The following is a 17172-nucleotide window of genomic DNA, read 5'->3' on the forward strand; positions in this document are numbered from 1 at the left end:
ATTTTAAACTTGCTGGTAATGTGATAAATGTAAGGGACAATATCACAGTATTGAAAAGATAAACGGATGGTTTCCAAGGGAAATTTTTGTAATTTATGGGCCTTCTAAATTCTTAACCCTAATCTAAAAAGGGTATCAACTAGAAAGATTAGTGTCTGAACCTGCTAAATCTAACGGGCAACCAGTGAAAATTGGTCGTTTTCGGCCGCCCATGCAACAATGTCCCACACGATATATACGACACTACGACTAGGGAGGACAGTCAGAGGACAGTCAGAGGCAACGGGGATCAAGAGAAGATACTTTCGGAGATCAGGGAGGCTAACTGGGAGAGAGAACAGTGAGGACTACCGTCGTATAATGGATGAAATTGGAGGCCTTAAAGATGACTGAGGAAATTATCAAAATCGAACCCCGCCCCTCATAGGATCCATTGAAAGGGTACGACTATCATTTACCAGCAAAGCATCAACTCACATCCATTCCAAGAAATCTATCATATTTTTTAGCGAAACATGAATACAAAAGTTAACTTTTATATATCAGCAAAGAGTGCTCATTCGGGCCTTAGAAGGCTATCTGAGCTTTTCCCTCTGTCGTAAAAGTGCAACTACAAACACCCAATGCACTTCAGCAGTTTTCACCTTGGCGGATTGCTCCCCTGCTGTTGTGTGCCAGCTACAGATGTAGGCGAGAATGGATCATAAACTTGCTGCCCACCGGAAATGGGAGGTGGCCTACTAGAAACAAACGCCAGATTGCTACTGTACTGTGGGGGAGGAAAGCGGACTTCAGGTCGAGGAGCTCGCATGGGGAAACATTGTTCAAGTTGCATGGGGTTCCCGGGTCTGTGAGTAAAATTGCCTGGCAAGTTCGGCATTTGCATTTGCATTTGCATGGCTGGACCAAAGTTTCTTTGATGCAGTTGTGTTCGAGGACCTTGATCGAGGAAAGCAGGAATCCTAGCCGAGACCTGCATGCCAATAGGATTTGAAGCTACCTCTTGAATTTGACGATTACCTATCTGGCTGCCAGCTTGGGGTCCGGGAAAGGGTTGATTGGCAGCTCTCACAAAATTTGGGGCTGCTGGATGGAAAGATGGCGCCCCAGATGCAGGCTGTTGCAATGTAGGTACGGTAGGTGTGTTTTGAATGTTTAAATTCAGAATTGTTTGAGGAGATGGATTTTGTGGACCACGTGGTTGGAATGTAAAATTGCTGGTATTGGTAGGTGGTGTTGGAGGGGTTGAAGCAGATCCAGCAATGAAGTTACCAGCAGGATTATGTGCTGCAAATGGTGGGCGATGCCCCATCTGGGGTGACGGAATTGGAGGTGTAATAGGGTGATTTTTATGTATACTCATGGCTTGGGGGGTGGGCGGCCCAGAAGTAAAAGATGCATATCCATCCACATTGGCTACTGCTGCATTTGCAGATGCTGTGCCAGAAGAATTAACACCCTGCGGTGGAGCTGCACGAGGCAGAAAGGGTGGGGCAATCGATAGAGCCATCTGCCCCATGTTATTTGGACCCATAGATGCTGAGCTGCCAACTGCGGGACCAGAAAAACCAGTAGAAACTATGCTAGGTGCTAATGGACGGTCAGGCCGTGGTCCAGGAGGAATGCTACCAGGAACAAGTTGAGGCAAAGCTGAGGGAATTGATGATCCTGCCATATTCGGGAGTGGTCCTGAAGGTAATTGACCACTACCAGTGAAGTTTGGATTTGAGACATTAGAAGGAACCAATGAGGGGCGTTGCATTGTCAAAGCATTTACTCTGGGTTGGCCAACGTGACTGGTTTGAGTCATGAAAGGTTGCTGCAAGTCCTGTGCAGGAAACTGCTGTCTTGGAGGAGGAACAGGAGGGCCCCGGAAAGCTGGATTGAAAGCAACTGGAGCAGGTGGACGAGAAAATGATGACGGAGGATCTTGTGGGGAAATAAATGCAGGAGCAGGCGGTAAATTGTGAGAAGGCCATGCACTAGGATAGCGAAACTGGCCTTGCATCGGAGTTGGCGCATAAACTTGTAGTTGATGCATAACCCCCTGGTTCGGCACAGGAGTCTGCCCCATATTTGAGACTGTAGTACCCTCGGCTCGGCTGGAAGAACTTTCCTCCGTAGAAACCAAGTCAGACAATGTGGAGCCAGTGGCCAGATTTCCCTGTGAGACGAAGGCAATGAGTTATAAATAATGAGAAAAATTGTCTAAAATAAGATGAAAACCGTGGAGATCAGTTCTTTACTTGAAGCAAATGACTAACCGATATTGAGGTGATTAGGAGTTCAATAACAGAAATTGCAGCATCAATCTTATCAAATGTATCAGCTGATATGCAAACATACAGCTCTTCATAAGCGTTCTGAGTTTCGTGTACATCAGTTGGTTTAATTTCGTCCTGTAAGAATAAGGGAAGGTGGGGGAAGCAAAAAGAGTAAAAATATTGTCATGTCCCAGATTCTAAAAATATGGTCCTTCGGCTTTACTTTGCAGTATAGAACATATTATGACTTTCATTTCATCAGAAAAATATTTTTGACTTTCATGATCTAAGGGTTCACCTTTTCACCTGTCCCTGCTTTAATACCGCAAATTCGTATTTTGGCTCCAGTCTCCTGACATATTTAGTGAAGGAAATATCTATTAAAAGTTTATGAAACAGAGATAATCTTTAGTACAACATCTCATAATCTAAAATGCTTTTTTTTACCTTTTCTAATCGCTTTTGATTTTCACCACTGGGGCCATATATTAAGCCAATAAAGTTGTAACCAGGATATTCTTTAACCTACGAGGTAAATTCCATATGATCAGGGAAACAATAGCTTAAACTGGTCTACAAAAACTACATAAACGGAGGGAACTCAGAACGAATGAGCAAAAATCTCCAATGCACTGGAGCATTTTAAACATCACATTGGAGAAGATGATTATGAGATCTCTCCGTTACTTCGGCACCTCCTCAGAAGGTAGAATTCTCAACTTTAACATGAAATAAGTTCACTAAATTCGCAATATATAGATTCCATTTGGCGAAGGAAAATATTTCCTAGCATGATGGGATTTTATAAATGAAGTGAATGATCCTCATGTAGTAGGGGGACATTAAAAGATCATGATTGACTTGTGAAAACGAGAAATACAGTGCTATAATTAGATACCCTTCCTGCTACTTTCTTGCAATTTTCCATGTCATTAACGAAAATTTTCTTTTTCCTTCAAAGAAAGAAAAAAAGAAAAAAAGAAAAAAATCATTCCAAGTCTCATCCTATGTGAAATAGGAAAAGTTATGATCGAGACATAAAACATGGTTATCTTTGAGTGACAGAATGATTAAGTTCATATGTTTCTATTTCCTTGAGGAACAGAGTGAATAAAATAAAAGGTTAATATATTCACTAACCACAGAAGAAAAGTAATCCAAGACCAATCTTACCGGGAGAAGTAAGCTGTCCTCTTTCAACAAGGGCCTATAATCAGGAGGGGCCTTATAACTTGGATTCAGTTTTAGTATTTCACCTGTATCAGCAATAAAATTTCTACAGATAACAAAAATAATTCAATTCGAGGACATAATAAAAACAAGTCGCTAACTAAGTATACCAATAACTTCACGTTTTTCAAGTTCCAAAAGTTCATTGTTCAGCGCCTGTATATTCTGAAGAAGGCATACATCAAAATCATACAAAATAATGACAGTTATACATTTATTTGTTCTTATTTTCTTAAAACAACAGTTCCATTATCCAAAAAAAAAAAAAAAAAAAAAAAAAAAAAAAAAAAAAAAAAAAAAAAAAAAAAAAAAAAAAAAAAAAAAAANTCATTTCATCAGAAAAATATTTTTGACTTTCATGATCTAAGGGTTCACCTTTTCACCTGTCCCTGCTTTAATACCGCAAATTCGTATTTTGGCTCCAGTCTCCTGACATATTTAGTGAAGGAAATATCTATTAAAAGTTTATGAAACAGAGATAATCTTTAGTACAACATCTCATAATCTAAAATGCTTTTTTTTACCTTTTCTAATCGCTTTTGATTTTCACCACTGGGGCCATATATTAAGCCAATAAAGTTGTAACCAGGATATTCTTTAACCTACGAGGTAAATTCCATATGATCAGGGAAACAATAGCTTAAACTGGTCTACAAAAACTACATAAACGGAGGGAACTCAGAACGAATGAGCAAAAATCTCCAATGCACTGGAGCATTTTAAACATCACATTGGAGAAGATGATTATGAGATCTCTCCGTTACTTCGGCACCTCCTCAGAAGGTAGAATTCTCAACTTTAACATGAAATAAGTTCACTAAATTCGCAATATATAGATTCCATTTGGCGAAGGAAAATATTTCCTAGCATGATGGGATTTTATAAATGAAGTGAATGATCCTCATGTAGTAGGGGGACATTAAAAGATCATGATTGACTTGTGAAAACGAGAAATACAGTGCTATAATTAGATACCCTTCCTGCTACTTTCTTGCAATTTTCCATGTCATTAACGAAAATTTTCTTTTTCCTTCAAAGAAAGAAAAAAAGAAAAAAAGAAAAAAATCATTCCAAGTCTCATCCTATGTGAAATAGGAAAAGTTATGATCGAGACATAAAACATGGTTATCTTTGAGTGACAGAATGATTAAGTTCATATGTTTCTATTTCCTTGAGGAACAGAGTGAATAAAATANTTGGAATGGGAATCTTCTATGCGAAACAGTCACACAGAAGACTGAGCAGGAAATTATCCCAGATAATACATCAAATAAACCAACCCCCAAATTGGTAGTGATTCGTTGCACTTCAAAAGCTCACAGAATAAACAAGATGAAGGAGGGGAATACACGTTTTCTATTGATTGTGAAATGTGACTTCAACACATGCCATTGATACACGAAAAAGTGCGGCGGGGTGAAGACAAAGAGTAGAAATCCACAAATACCTGATAAGCTATGAGCCTCCCCTTTCTGACAGCAGTATCCTGTGTTAAATCAGGACCCCACTTTGTATTTCTTTGGGTCTGTTTCACATTTTCTCCATTAGCGGATTCATTCCCTCCCAACTTTTTGTTCACTCGGAAGATGGGAACCAAAGACCCTGAAAGTTTGTTTTTTGGTATAACAAACCCAGTCTTTGCTGCAAACATGGAAACCTTTTGGCTTCCCATAGGTGCAGCAGAAGTAACAGTTGCTCCAGACATCTTTGCACTTCTAGACTCGATACAAGATGCCTTTTCAACCTCTGCACTCATATTCTTCCCCAATCACCTTAAGAACATATGATATAAAACATATATGAGAAATCAACGAGTACATATAACCTTGAAATTGTCATTTACACTCTTTTGTGTAAAGAATTCCCGAACAACATAGATCAAATGAACAAGAAATTCGTATGACCCTGTGTATAATAATATTTTATAACAGTTCATAGAATGACATGTGGTAAATAGCAAGGGGATATCAGCTCGTGGAAAGATCAGACATGGCGCCTGGTAAGTTTTTAATTAACTGAGGTAACTTAACCACAATTTTTTACAGAAGAAATGGTCTATTCATTTGACAATCGGTCAGTAAAAGGGACCTCTTGGAACCAAATTCTATATAGCAATATCCAACATTCACGGATATTAAAAAAAAACAATTACTTAGCTATTACATAAAACATGATCTCAAACTCTTTTGTCTAACTAGAACACGTTAACAAGACTGGAACAACATTCGACCGTGCTTTGATTAACAGCAAAAGACTGTTCTTGTACACATAGCACAAATAAAATTATAATCACATTTGACACATTTCTCTAGAACGCCATAATCTTTGTGATCGTGATTCATGAAGTTAGCAAATGTTATATTTACAAGAAAACACCTCCACCTCTCAGATTGCAAATCTTAGCTGCTGGTCTCAAAGACAACGAAATTAGAAATTAGAAATTAGAAATTAGAAATTGCTTCAAATTTTCTTGCTCCCAATGGAATTACATAGCTTAACAAGAAATGCTGGTGCAAAATACAACTTTGTTGCTTATTTTGGAGTTGCACTGGGAAGAATGGGGCTAACAGTAAACTCCATTTTGCTTTCCATACCCAAAATCATCTCAACAACGAAACGAAAACCATGCGAAAGAGAAATGAAATTACCTGAACCACTATCTTCTTCAGAACTGAACGCACGATGAAGAATTGCCGCACATAACCAAGTTCTCTGGGAATGGCTTCAGACAGAACACGGTGTCTCCCGTCCGGCGTCCGGTACGCGGTTCCTTTGTTTTCAGCTCATTGGGCCGACCCGGTTAAGTTCCAACGCCATTGGGCCTTATCGCAGAGAATTCTTGGCCCACTAAAATTCGGACCNTAAGTTGTAGCTTTGGTCCGAAGACCTGCCTTGGCCAACAGCTGAACGGCCAAAATAGACCGATGCCCCCGCACCCCTTGGCACCCCATACAAACCCGGACGCCCTAAATGTCTCCAAGAACTCAGCCGAGTAACCAACCCGCATCACTCGATAATGCAACAGAACATAACCCACAGACGCTCTTTTTCATAATTGTGAGATCCCACATCACCATATGCAAACAGTATCATAGTGGGACACCAAGCGATGTGCAAGCGAGGAGACTAAGCCCTATGGACACGAGATAGTGTGAAAACAAAGACGCTGGCTCTCGAAAAGAGTGGATTGGAGAGTCCCACATCGATTGAAAAAGGAAACGAGTATCAACAAGAACACTGGCCCCCAAAGGAAGGTAGGGTTGAGGTTATATATTGTCCGGTTGGCATGTAATGGACCTCCTGGGGAAGGAATTGATTATGAAAGTGAGGGAGGGTNGGAATGGCTTCAGACAGAACACGGTGTCTCCCGTCCGGCGTCCGGTACGCGGTTCCTTTGTTTTCAGCTCATTGGGCCGACCCGGTTAAGTTCCAACGCCATTGGGCCTTATCGCAGAGAATTCTTGGCCCACTAAAATTCGGACCGAAGTTCATTTAATTTCATCCTATATTTTCTTAAGAACCCTTAATATTATAACATATACATTAATAAACCAAAACTTTATAATTTTTTAATTAAAAAATTATTGAATTATTGAGATTAAATTTTTAAAAACTGCACCAATAGAATAAATATGAAGATGCGAATATTATAAAATAATGGGGAAAACAATTTAGGAGACGTTCTCTTTTGGCATATACTATTAATGTTTTGAACTACTCCTATAAATCATTAATGAAATCGTGCCAGATATATAAACACTACTACCATAAATAATTTTACCTTATATCATGAATGCTCGTACATTATTAATAATGATATGTCGCTTTCTTTCGTTCAAATTTCAAACGCTCCGTTTTCGAAACCAAATTATTATTACTGTTGGAACAAAAATTGGTAAGAAAATCAATTATTATTTCAAATCGAGTAGAACAAAAATTGTAGAAAATTAATTGAAATAAGATTTTGTATACTTATATTTGTTCTCAAAAATGTAAATATGTTTTAGTATTTCCCAAAAAAAAAAAAAAATAATTTGTAGCATGGCCCACTTTGAAAAAAAAAAGACGTTTATAAATGTCATGTATATTTGAAATAATTTTGTTGAGTATTTAAAAAATATAATTTTAAATATAAAAAGAAATATGTAATCACTTTAAAAGTATATTTAAATGCATACGATAATTATAATTTAGAAGTTTGATTACCTAAATTAAATATACTCATAAAAAGTCTTAAGAAATTAATTTATTGAGAAGGGACAGAAATGTAATTTTAAACTCTAGATCTCATTTTTATTTTTCACTAAAATGTAATATACCATTTCTCGATGGTCCTCTCTTGTTTGCATACTTTGAGGGTTAGGCTTCCAATTATGGAACCCAAACACTGTACTAAAAAATAATAAATACTTTGTTTTTTAATTTTTGTTTATTTTAATTTTCTTAATATTTAATTCTTAACCAAATTCTAAAAGGTAGAACAATTTTTTCTTAAAAGAATGAATTTTGAGAATATCTTCCGTTAAATGTAAAGAAATTTATAAATAGAAATAATGTTTATAATATGAAATTTTAAAAATGTTATTAATTAGAATACCACCCTTTTTGGTTGTTGTAAGTTGGAAAGTTAAGTTGCAGCTTACAATATTATGATATTGATAACTCAGATTATTAATTAACTCAACTTTACATCGCCTCACCTATCTCTATGCGACTAGCCATACATTTTTCTTCATTTCTGCTATAGTACCACCTCCATCTGCCTTTCAAACCTAACAATCGCATAAATTAAAAGAAAAAATAAATCATTAATGATGCCAACTGTTGTCCACATCAAAATCATAATACACTACTTTTAAGTTGTAGCTTTGGTCCGAAGACCTGCCTTGGCCAACAGCTGAACGGCCAAAATAGACCGATGCCCCCGCACCCCTTGGCACCCCATACAAACCCGGACGCCCTAAATGTCTCCAAGAACTCAGCCGAGTAACCAACCCGCATCACTCGATAATGCAACAGAACATAACCCACAGACGCTCTTTTTCATAATTGTGAGATCCCACATCACCATATGCAAACAGTATCATAGTGGGACACCAAGCGATGTGCAAGCGAGGAGACTAAGCCCTATGGACACGAGATAGTGTGAAAACAAAGACGCTGGCTCTCGAAAAGAGTGGATTGGAGAGTCCCACATCGATTGAAAAAGGAAACGAGTATCAACAAGAACACTGGCCCCCAAAGGAAGGTAGGGTTGAGGTTATATATTGTCCGGTTGGCATGTAATGGACCTCCTGGGGAAGGAATTGATTATGAAAGTGAGGGAGGGTAAGAATATGGCCAAAAAGATGGGAGGTAGGGTGGGCAGTCCAATAATATAATTACAATGCAATACATTATGAGTGGGTGTAATAACTGCTAAACCAACCACCCACTTCCTTTATTTCCCATCCGCCATATCATACACCATAAAGCCCCCACTCCCCCTCCTCCCCTTCCTCCCCATCCATTCTGCCGCGCATTGCCATCCCTCCCAACCAGAGTCATGGCCTCCAAATCCTCTTCAACTAATTATACGGCTCTCATCTCATGCGCCATGGCGCTCCTTTTAGTGGGGTTTGTGAGCTCCAACGTAGACCAGGACAGGGCAGAGTGCGCGGACCAGGTGGTTGGGCTGGCCACTTGCTTGCCGTACGTGGGCGGGGAGGCGAGAGCACCGACGCCGGACTGTTGCAGTGGGCTCAAGGTTGTGCTTGAGAAGAGTAAGAAATGTCTTTGTGTGTTGATAAAGGACCGTAACGATCCAAGCCTGGGACTTAAAGTTAATCTTACGCTTGCTCTTGGACTGCCTAATGCATGCCATGCCCCTGCCAACATCCAAGACTGCATCGGTATATTTCATCGTTATGATTCCTGTGGCTTTAGTTTGAATTTTGATGAACAATTAATCCGAAAATTAAACATAATATATTACAAGTTTATGTATTCTTCTTGCTTTTGGTAATTGAGTATGTGGGTTATAGGGCTTCTCCATCTGTCGCCCAACTCCCAAGATGCTAAGGATTTTATGGGCACCAAGGGAGCCAACACTACAGCCGCACCTGCTACTGCTGGTAATCCATATTTGTGTTTATCTCTTAATTATTTTATTAATTACATTTATTAAAGCGTATTTCTAAATGTTAATTAAAATAATGGTTTGCAGCGCCTGGGAATTCCACCCAAACTCCCGTGGAGAAAGGTAGCGGAATGAGGAATCAATGGTTGGGTGTGGAGATGTTCATTGGGTTTCTCACTTCATCGCTTCTATTCACTTGTATTTGGTAGTTCTATTTTTATTTTATTGTCCCCACCACAAACTTTTTCTTCTTTCCAATTTAACTTAATGTTGAACTTTTAAATTTTTTAGTCGAAGATATATGTGTTAAACTGATTGAACTATGATTAAATGGTTCAAGTTTTATTTTTGTGGAGCTACAAAAGTATATTTATATAAGAAATTGGCCTAAAATTCTCACCTTTCCTTCTTAAATTAAGTTAAAAAAGAACTAAATTGGACTTAAGGGTCTCCTAGGTTGTAGGTGTGCATAAAGCACAACTCATTTGACAAAGTGAGCTCCTCGAGCTTGGCCATGGCAGGGATTGGGGCAAGAGAAGAAATTCCTTTTTTCTAACAACTAATTACCTACCATCTCATCTCAAACCTCGAGTGTTTTGCCTTTATTTTCATCTTATTCTTAACAACTTTCATTAAAAAAAAAGAAAAAAAAAATCTTACTCATTCTCGAGTTTATTATTAAAAATAAATAAATTAATTAAAATTCATTCTCGAGTTGAAATGTTGGTAATAACATATAAAATTTATATTTATCCAATTAGTATCTAATAATTTAATCCTCCCGGGAAACACGACCAATGAATGAGCTAAAGCGGGAGATAAGCATTTGTCAATCTGGATCAACGAGAATCAAGCAAACCAGTTTATCCTATTCTCGTCTCCCCCAAATCTCTGTAGCCCCATACAAATCCCTACACCATTCACCACCTCAAATCCCCTTTTCAAAAACATTATTCCATCTCTAACAACTGAAGAAGAAGACCCATGGCGGCTCCCACCACAAATTCTCATCTGGGTGTAATATTTTTCACCTCCTTCGTCTTCTTGGCCGCACTTCCTTCGGTTTCTGTAGCAGCACCTGATGCTCCCACTGTCTATGATATCCTCCCCCAATATGGGCTTCCCAGTGGCCTTTTACCTGACTCCGTCATCGACTACACCCTCTCATCCGATGGTCAATTTGTCGTTCACTTGGCCAAACCCTGCTACGTTGAGTTCGATTACTTGGTTTATTACCACAACACCATCACGGGGAAGCTTCAATGCGGCTCCATCACTCATCTGGACGGTATCGAGGTTCAGAAATTGTTCCTGTGGTTCGATGTGAAGGAAATCAGAGTCGGTTTGCCGCCTTCTGATAACATCTACTTCCAGGTTGGGTTTATCAACAAGAAACTCGACGCAGAGCAGTTCAAGACCGTCCACTCGTGCCAGGACAATGGTTTCGGCTCTTGCCTTGCCTCCTGGAAACGGATTCTTGAGGTATATTCGATTATAATTTGCATTTTCCCCCTTTATCTCTATACTCTAGAATCTAATTTGGGGCTATTCTCTTTCCTGATTATCATAAACTTATGGGTATCCGTTAGTAATCGCTCCGCTCTGTTCATCCTTTCAACTCTATAATTGCGGTACTTTTAGCGTTGTTCTATTCCGTAGAGAAAAATCTGTTGGACAGTAGTTTGTTAAAAAGTGTGATAGATTCTGTGAAGTTTGAAGAAATCTTGCTTTTAAAGCATGATGCCTATGTATGAACTCGACTGCTAGAAGGACAAGCTCAAGCCAATATTGTCATCATTCGGCTTTCCATTACAGGCTTCCCCTCAAGATTCAAAAAACGTCTCTCCACACTCTCTTATAAGAAATGCTTTGTTCTCCTTTCCGACCAATGTGGGATCTCAAAATTCACCCCTTGGGAGCCAGCGTCCTCTCTGGCACATCGCCTAGTATCTGCCTTTGATATCATTTGTAACGCTCCAAGCCCACTACTAATAGATATTGTCCGGTTTAGCTTGTTACGTGTCGCTGTCAACCTCACGGTTTTAAAATGCGTCTACTAGGGAGAGATTTTCAACACCCATATAAGGAATGTTTCGTTCCCCTCTCCAACCGATATAGGATCTCACAATCCATTGGAGAGGGGAACAAAACATTTCTTATATGGATAGTGAGTAGTGGGTTTGGGCTGTTACAGATGGTATCGAAGCCAGATACCAGGCAGTGTGCCAACGAGGACGTTGGGCCTCCAAGGAGTAGATTGTGAGATCTCACATCGGTTGGAGAGGGGAACGATACATTTCATGTATGAGTGTAGAAAACCTTTCTTTAGTAGACGCGTTTTAAAATCGTGTGGCTGACGGCTATACGTGACAGGCCAAAATAGACAATTTCTGTTAGTAGTAGTCCACTTGGGCTGTTGTATCCAAATGACCAAAAGAATCGAACCATTTGAATTCGTGTGCTATAAGAAAGTTTATGATCATTAGCTCCTATGTTTCTGTTTCAAATTCTGCTTGCGTAACCTTTTCCAGTGAACATAGTTATTTTGGCCGCCTGATATTCCAATATGCTAGTCTCGGTGCTCTCTCTGTTTCTAATGACTTATTGTAAGTTTCAAGAATGGTACAGAGTGTGTGTTTTGGAGAGTAATTCTTCATATGCTAATGCTTGTTCATTGCTGCTCACAGCTCCCAACGCCAATAGATGACATCCAGATGCTGATCACTGAGTAGCTCGATGTCAGTTGTCCAAGCTCTTGAAGTTCTTCGGTTGCTGCATTATCTAAATTAGCCGAAGAAGTTTAGATGTTTTAAGGTATCTGGTCTCAGTTTAGACGCCAAAATATCAATGTCTATCTTTGAAGACCCATGATATGATATGACTGTGTTAATATTAGATTAGATTTAAGATTAGATGAGGCTTCTCAGTTTGATCCTCAAAAAAGTGCCTAAAACTTTGGCATTTGAGGTATTATGAACTCAATGCATATGAATGATACGTTATATTAACTACACGTTTTACTCTGTTGGTATTTGATTAGTGGGATTAAAGATCGCATAATTCTCAAATGGCATGGTTCAATGCGAGCATAAAGAATCCCATTACAAGGGAAAATCTTTTTCAACTATCTTCTGTTTCTTACATTCTCTTTACTGTAGTCTTGAAGAAGATGTTATGTTCCATTTTTTTTTTTTTTTTTTTTTTTTTTTTTTTTTTTTTTTTTTTTTTTTTTTTTNAAAAAATGGTTGTCATCCATAATTCACGTCAAAGATTTGATATTGGTTTATTGGGTCGAGAATATATATATATACTTCAAAAGTGATTTATTGTTGTTTTACCGAACAAATAATTGAGTAGAATTAAATTATAGCATGTGGTTCATGTGAAGGAATGGAACAAAAATAATATAAGAAAAGAGATATAGAAACTTGTCTCGAATTCAAACGTGGGAAACTGGAGCACCCTGTTGAAATGCACCAAATGATATGCAATATAATAAGCCAAATTGGTGGTGGGTGTTGGTGTTGGCGTTTCCTTTCAGCATCATTTTTAAATGGCGCTCATCTTGTTGCATATAAAACCCAACTCCATTGCCAATCCCACTCCCAAACAACATTCAAACTCCCAATCTCTCAGTCTCAGATCCCATTACTGCAATGGAAAGCTACAGAGATATCTTCATTCAAGTGCAGCAAGAACAAAAAGGACAAAGATTCTCCACAAAGAAGCAACCAAACGAAAAGGATGACATAAACCAAAGAGCTGAAGCTTTTATTACCAACTTTCGTAATCAGCTAAAGATTCACTGACCCAACCGTCTCTGGGACTGTGAGATGATCCCATGAGCAAAGATCTAAACTCTATCACCTTTGTTCTTTTGCTATGTCAATAAGTTCCTGTAGTTGCTTTGTTCCTCTGAATCTCCTTTAATTCATCATATATGTTTGAGCACACAATAAATGTTTGAATCTTTTCTGGGTCTTGTTTTGTTCATATTCACACAGGCAGATATCTCCAAGATTAGACAATACTTGCATAAGATCTCCCACAAAATAAACAAACTAGCCTGAGATTGATTAACAAGATTTACTTACAAGTATTTGCTTTCTGTTCAAGAATGTAATGAAATCAAATTCTAGAACTAAGCCCTCCTCCTGTAACTAAATCAACAGCTTCACCATTAGGCATTCTGAAGGCAACTAACGAGGTCAGGTCAAACTTGATTGAACCAAATCCATGTTCTCTCCGAAATAAGAGTTTCTCTGTGCCTTCTTTCACGCACCGTTCAAAAATATCGTTCCGCCGTCCCGCTTCTCATGCCTGGAGGACTTGACAATGCACAATATGACTTTTCAAGCCATTTCTGCCAGCTATGCTGAACAATAAATTTGAAACTAGAGTCCTCAACTGACCTTTCCCAGCAATATTTTCCCACAGGTCAGGATTGCTCTCAATCCTTTTATCCGGACTTGAAACATCAACTAGACTGATGCTCATGTTGTTGCGAATAATGCAAAGCTTCCCATTAAGCGAAACTAGCGCAGCAGCCTCTAGAGCACGAGAACTTCCAAAATGGACCTTGCTATCGATGAATTTGGTCCATGAGTCCGTTGCACCATCGTAAACCCTGAGCTTGCATCCATCTTGGCAATCCAAGGCGTAAAGTTGTCCATTTAAAGAAATACTCGGGTTGCGCCAGCCAGCGACCATCCCATCACTTACCGTTGTCCAAGTATTAGTTATGGGAGAATAGGCTTCACTCATGACCTCTCTGCGAGTTCCAAGTCCTTTCAGGAACCACAACCCATCATGAACTACACCAATGAATGGCAACATTGCCGAGCTCATATCTGAAATAAAGCTCCATCTGTTCTTATTGGGATCATAAACTTCAGCAGAACGAAGAGTTCTATGGATCCCCTCACATTCACCGCCAGCAACATAAAGGCAGTTATTAATAACACAAGAGCCGAAACAATGACGTTTCCGAAGCATATCAGGTGCTCTATGCCATTTGTTCGTACGGGCACTGTAGAAAATCACTCGCCTCATTGATCCCCTTATTGGATCTTTCCCTCCAAATAAGTATAGGTGGCAACCACTAAGAACAGCACAGCCAAAACCGAGGGCCTCGGAGTATTCAATAGGGACAGGTGGAAGTGATTGCCAAAGCTGGTAGGTAGGATCAAAGGCATGCCATGATATCCTTCGGTCACGTTCCCTTTTGATGACGTAGACCCACTCTTCTGCCATGCCAAGACTTTTCCTTAGAGAATAATAGAAGTTTCCCATCAGGAGTCGATACCATCTCTTACAGACAAGGCGGAGTTTCCTGTGTTCCACTCGAGGGACTCGAATTAGACAAGCAATGGCAAGATCGTCAGGAAGGCCTGGTAGGAGTGGAGGCTGGACTCGGTTCCTTTCTCTCCGCGAAGTTTTACTTCTATGTGCATTTGGATTAATATCAGGCTGGATACATATTTTCGTGCCAGGGACGAATTTTCTAGCTCCAACAACTGTTTTCAAGCCTGAATCTACTTTGCAATAACACGACACAGAATCAACCTACAATATATTTTCAATTAGCTGCAAAAAAGTTTACATGACAACTTCCAAAAAAGAAAAAAGAAGCCAACGTTAACCCAACATATCTTCAGTTAGATGCAAAAATGTTTACGACAGCAACTTGCCAGAAAGGTGCCAGAAAGGTAAAAAGAAGACAAAGGTGACCCATATGAAACCCAGCGAATCATGTATGGCATTCAATTGACGCTTAAACTTTTGCCACCATATTTGGATGGTTGGTCGGTCTTATGCCTCCAAGTATTCTAGAAAGGACAATAATGAGCCCAGGGATTGTGCCCAAATATCTATTTTTGATTCAATAGAAGTAAAGGGCACGGCTCCTATGGGGGCTGTACTATAGGATTTCTGAACCGACCACGCTGAGACGAAGACCATAACAAAAGAAGTTCAAAGATGCGAGCACAACACGCCACTCCCTCCAAGATATGAATACTTTTGTAAATATCAACGGAGTGCAATGCAAAGTCTCACTCAACATGCATATTTTTAATTATCTTATGAAGCACTCATCTGTGCATATTTTTAATTAAATCTATTCACCAATCAATGCATCTCTTTATAATTCACAGGGACTCACACTCTGCAACGAGAATCTTCATATTTTGTAATCCTCATAACTTCTTTCATGTGTTCAGATTCAGTAAAAGTAATAGAATGATGGGCATCAAAATTTGCGAAGCCTTTCCACCCAAAGAAAGGTTCATCCACAATTTCTTTCTTCTTTTTTTTTTTTTTTTTTTTTTTTTTTTTTTNGACCTTTCATTGAGAAAAATGAAAGGATATAAGACAGTTTCTACAATAGGATGGCAAATAAATAACACCAGAAAGAAAATTGTTAAAAAACAAATCCAAAATCCTCATGAAAGACCTGAAACTTGGAATCAATTCTTAGAGAAGGTTGAGAACATAATCCAGCATCCAGAACGCATAAAAATAGAGCTCGGAGGATTATTTAGAAAATTCAACAGAATGCTGACGAAAGAAGACATTAAGTAGACAGATGCGCTCGTAAAGACCTACCGCAGAAAACCCAATAATCGAATTAAGATGCGATAGTTTTAGATGAGTTAAAATAAAAAAATAACCCCACCGCTGTTTTACCATAAATCCCCGAATTGAAAATCGTAGAGAACAAATGCGAGGTGTTGAGGGCCAAGAAAAGGCAGAAGAGCGCTGGTAAGCGAAATTAGGCAGACCAAACTACATAATTTCCATGGATAATCTACTCGGCTACTCTATGGATGACAATGATAGGAGAAAGCAAGGCAATTAGACGGGAAAACGGTACAAAGGGAGAGTATATTTCGATTGGACTAACCAGTGGAGCTTGAATTCGAATTCCCCTTTGAGGTCTTGGAGAGTGTTCAACCGATTCGTTCATTTCGGAAGCAAAGAATCATATATTCAATTTCCAGGCACACCCTGCGTGAAAATCAAGGGTAAAGAAGGCAAAGCAGACTCGGATCACCAAAACTTCAACCCTTCAAGAATCTGATCTAACAGAGGGAATTGAACCCGTTACGATGAGAGTTTGACCCGAAGAACCGCTTACAAGAAACCAAATATGAACCAGTTTTCTCTCGGTAACGCGCGCACAGATTTCTGATTTTTGGAAGCATCAGATTTAAAACTATTTTTCAATGAGAGAAAAGGACAAGAAAGTGTAATGAGAAGGGTGGTGTTTGTTGTTACCATTAATGGGTCAAAACCCAATTTTGAGGGGAAAGAAGAGATAGACAAGTCAATGTCATTCAGTGGAGAGCCCTTCCCCTTCCCCTGTTTCACTTCTGCCTTTCTCTGGACATGGATTCCCAAACAAAGTGAAATTATTATCCACGAAGAAATTGCCTTAAAGCATTAAACACAAGACAAATAATATCATCGCTGTAATGATCGAGTCCTGTGCATCATTTTTCTCTTGGCTTTTTATGGAATATTTCTTGCAGAAAAAGGAAAAAAATAAAATAAAAAAAG

General features: G+C 38.9%; 4 protein-coding genes across 4 annotated transcripts; 2 read left to right on the forward strand and 2 right to left on the reverse strand.

Annotated features, from left to right (window-relative positions):
• Positions 1-398: 398 nt before the first annotated feature.
• Positions 399-5250, reverse strand: LOC111777090 (proline-rich protein 36-like). Its single transcript, XM_023656527.1, has 9 exons — positions 4942-5250; positions 4019-4096; positions 3870-3923; positions 3605-3743; positions 3438-3520; positions 2712-2789; positions 2563-2616; positions 2265-2399; positions 399-2164 (listed from the first exon to the last, which is right to left on the reverse strand). The coding sequence occupies exons 1-9, from the start codon at positions 5248-5250 to the stop codon at positions 641-643; spliced, it is 2454 nt and encodes an 817-aa protein (XP_023512295.1). The 3' UTR covers positions 399-640.
• A 3622-nt stretch (positions 5251-8872) lies between these two features.
• Positions 8873-10002, forward strand: LOC111777481 (protein YLS3-like). Its single transcript, XM_023657106.1, has 3 exons — positions 8873-9385; positions 9518-9607; positions 9700-10002. Exons 1-3 carry the CDS (start codon positions 9040-9042, stop codon positions 9819-9821), a joined length of 558 nt encoding a protein of 185 aa, XP_023512874.1. The 5' UTR covers positions 8873-9039; the 3' UTR covers positions 9822-10002.
• A 356-nt stretch (positions 10003-10358) lies between these two features.
• On the forward strand, positions 10359-12634 carry LOC111776751. The gene is made up of 2 exons (XM_023656091.1): positions 10359-11094; positions 12300-12634. Exons 1-2 carry the CDS (start codon positions 10597-10599, stop codon positions 12342-12344), a joined length of 543 nt encoding a protein of 180 aa, XP_023511859.1. The 5' UTR covers positions 10359-10596; the 3' UTR covers positions 12345-12634.
• Positions 12635-13623: 989 nt separating this feature from the next.
• LOC111776882 (F-box/kelch-repeat protein At1g55270-like) lies at positions 13624-17030 on the reverse strand. The gene is made up of 2 exons (XM_023656276.1): positions 16517-17030; positions 13624-15177 (listed from the first exon to the last, which is right to left on the reverse strand). The coding sequence occupies exons 1-2, from the start codon at positions 16577-16579 to the stop codon at positions 13927-13929; spliced, it is 1314 nt and encodes a 437-aa protein (XP_023512044.1). The 5' UTR covers positions 16580-17030; the 3' UTR covers positions 13624-13926.
• Between the last annotated feature and the right edge of the window lie 142 nt (positions 17031-17172).

This window comes from Cucurbita pepo, chromosome LG16 (assembly GCF_002806865.2).
Source record: "Cucurbita pepo subsp. pepo cultivar mu-cu-16 chromosome LG16, ASM280686v2, whole genome shotgun sequence".
Lineage (NCBI taxonomy): Eukaryota > Viridiplantae > Streptophyta > Magnoliopsida > Cucurbitales > Cucurbitaceae > Cucurbita > Cucurbita pepo.

Coding starts and splice junctions, on each gene's coding strand:
- LOC111777090 (XM_023656527.1), bottom strand. CDS start 5,250: ATGAGTGCAGAGGTTGAAAAGGCATCTTGTATCGAGTCTAGAAGTGCA. Junction 3,521..3,604: donor TGAAAAACGTGAAGTTATTG/GTATACTTAGTT, acceptor TTGCTGATACAG/GTGAAATACTAAAACTGAAT. Junction 2,790..3,437: donor AGGACAGCTTACTTCTCCCG/GTAAGATTGGTC, acceptor TTTACCTCGTAG/GTTAAAGAATATCCTGGTTA.
- LOC111777481 (XM_023657106.1), top strand. CDS start 9,040: ATGGCCTCCAAATCCTCTTCAACTAATTATACGGCTCTCATCTCATGC. Junction 9,386..9,517: donor CAACATCCAAGACTGCATCG/GTATATTTCATC, acceptor TGTGGGTTATAG/GGCTTCTCCATCTGTCGCCC. Junction 9,608..9,699: donor AGCCGCACCTGCTACTGCTG/GTAATCCATATT, acceptor AATGGTTTGCAG/CGCCTGGGAATTCCACCCAA.
- LOC111776751 (XM_023656091.1), top strand. CDS start 10,597: ATGGCGGCTCCCACCACAAATTCTCATCTGGGTGTAATATTTTTCACC. Junction 11,095..12,299: donor CCTGGAAACGGATTCTTGAG/GTATATTCGATT, acceptor TGCTGCTCACAG/CTCCCAACGCCAATAGATGA.
- LOC111776882 (XM_023656276.1), bottom strand. CDS start 16,579: ATGAACGAATCGGTTGAACACTCTCCAAGACCTCAAAGGGGAATTCGA. Junction 15,178..16,516: donor TTCGAATTCAAGCTCCACTG/GTTAGTCCAATC, acceptor AATATATTGTAG/GTTGATTCTGTGTCGTGTTA.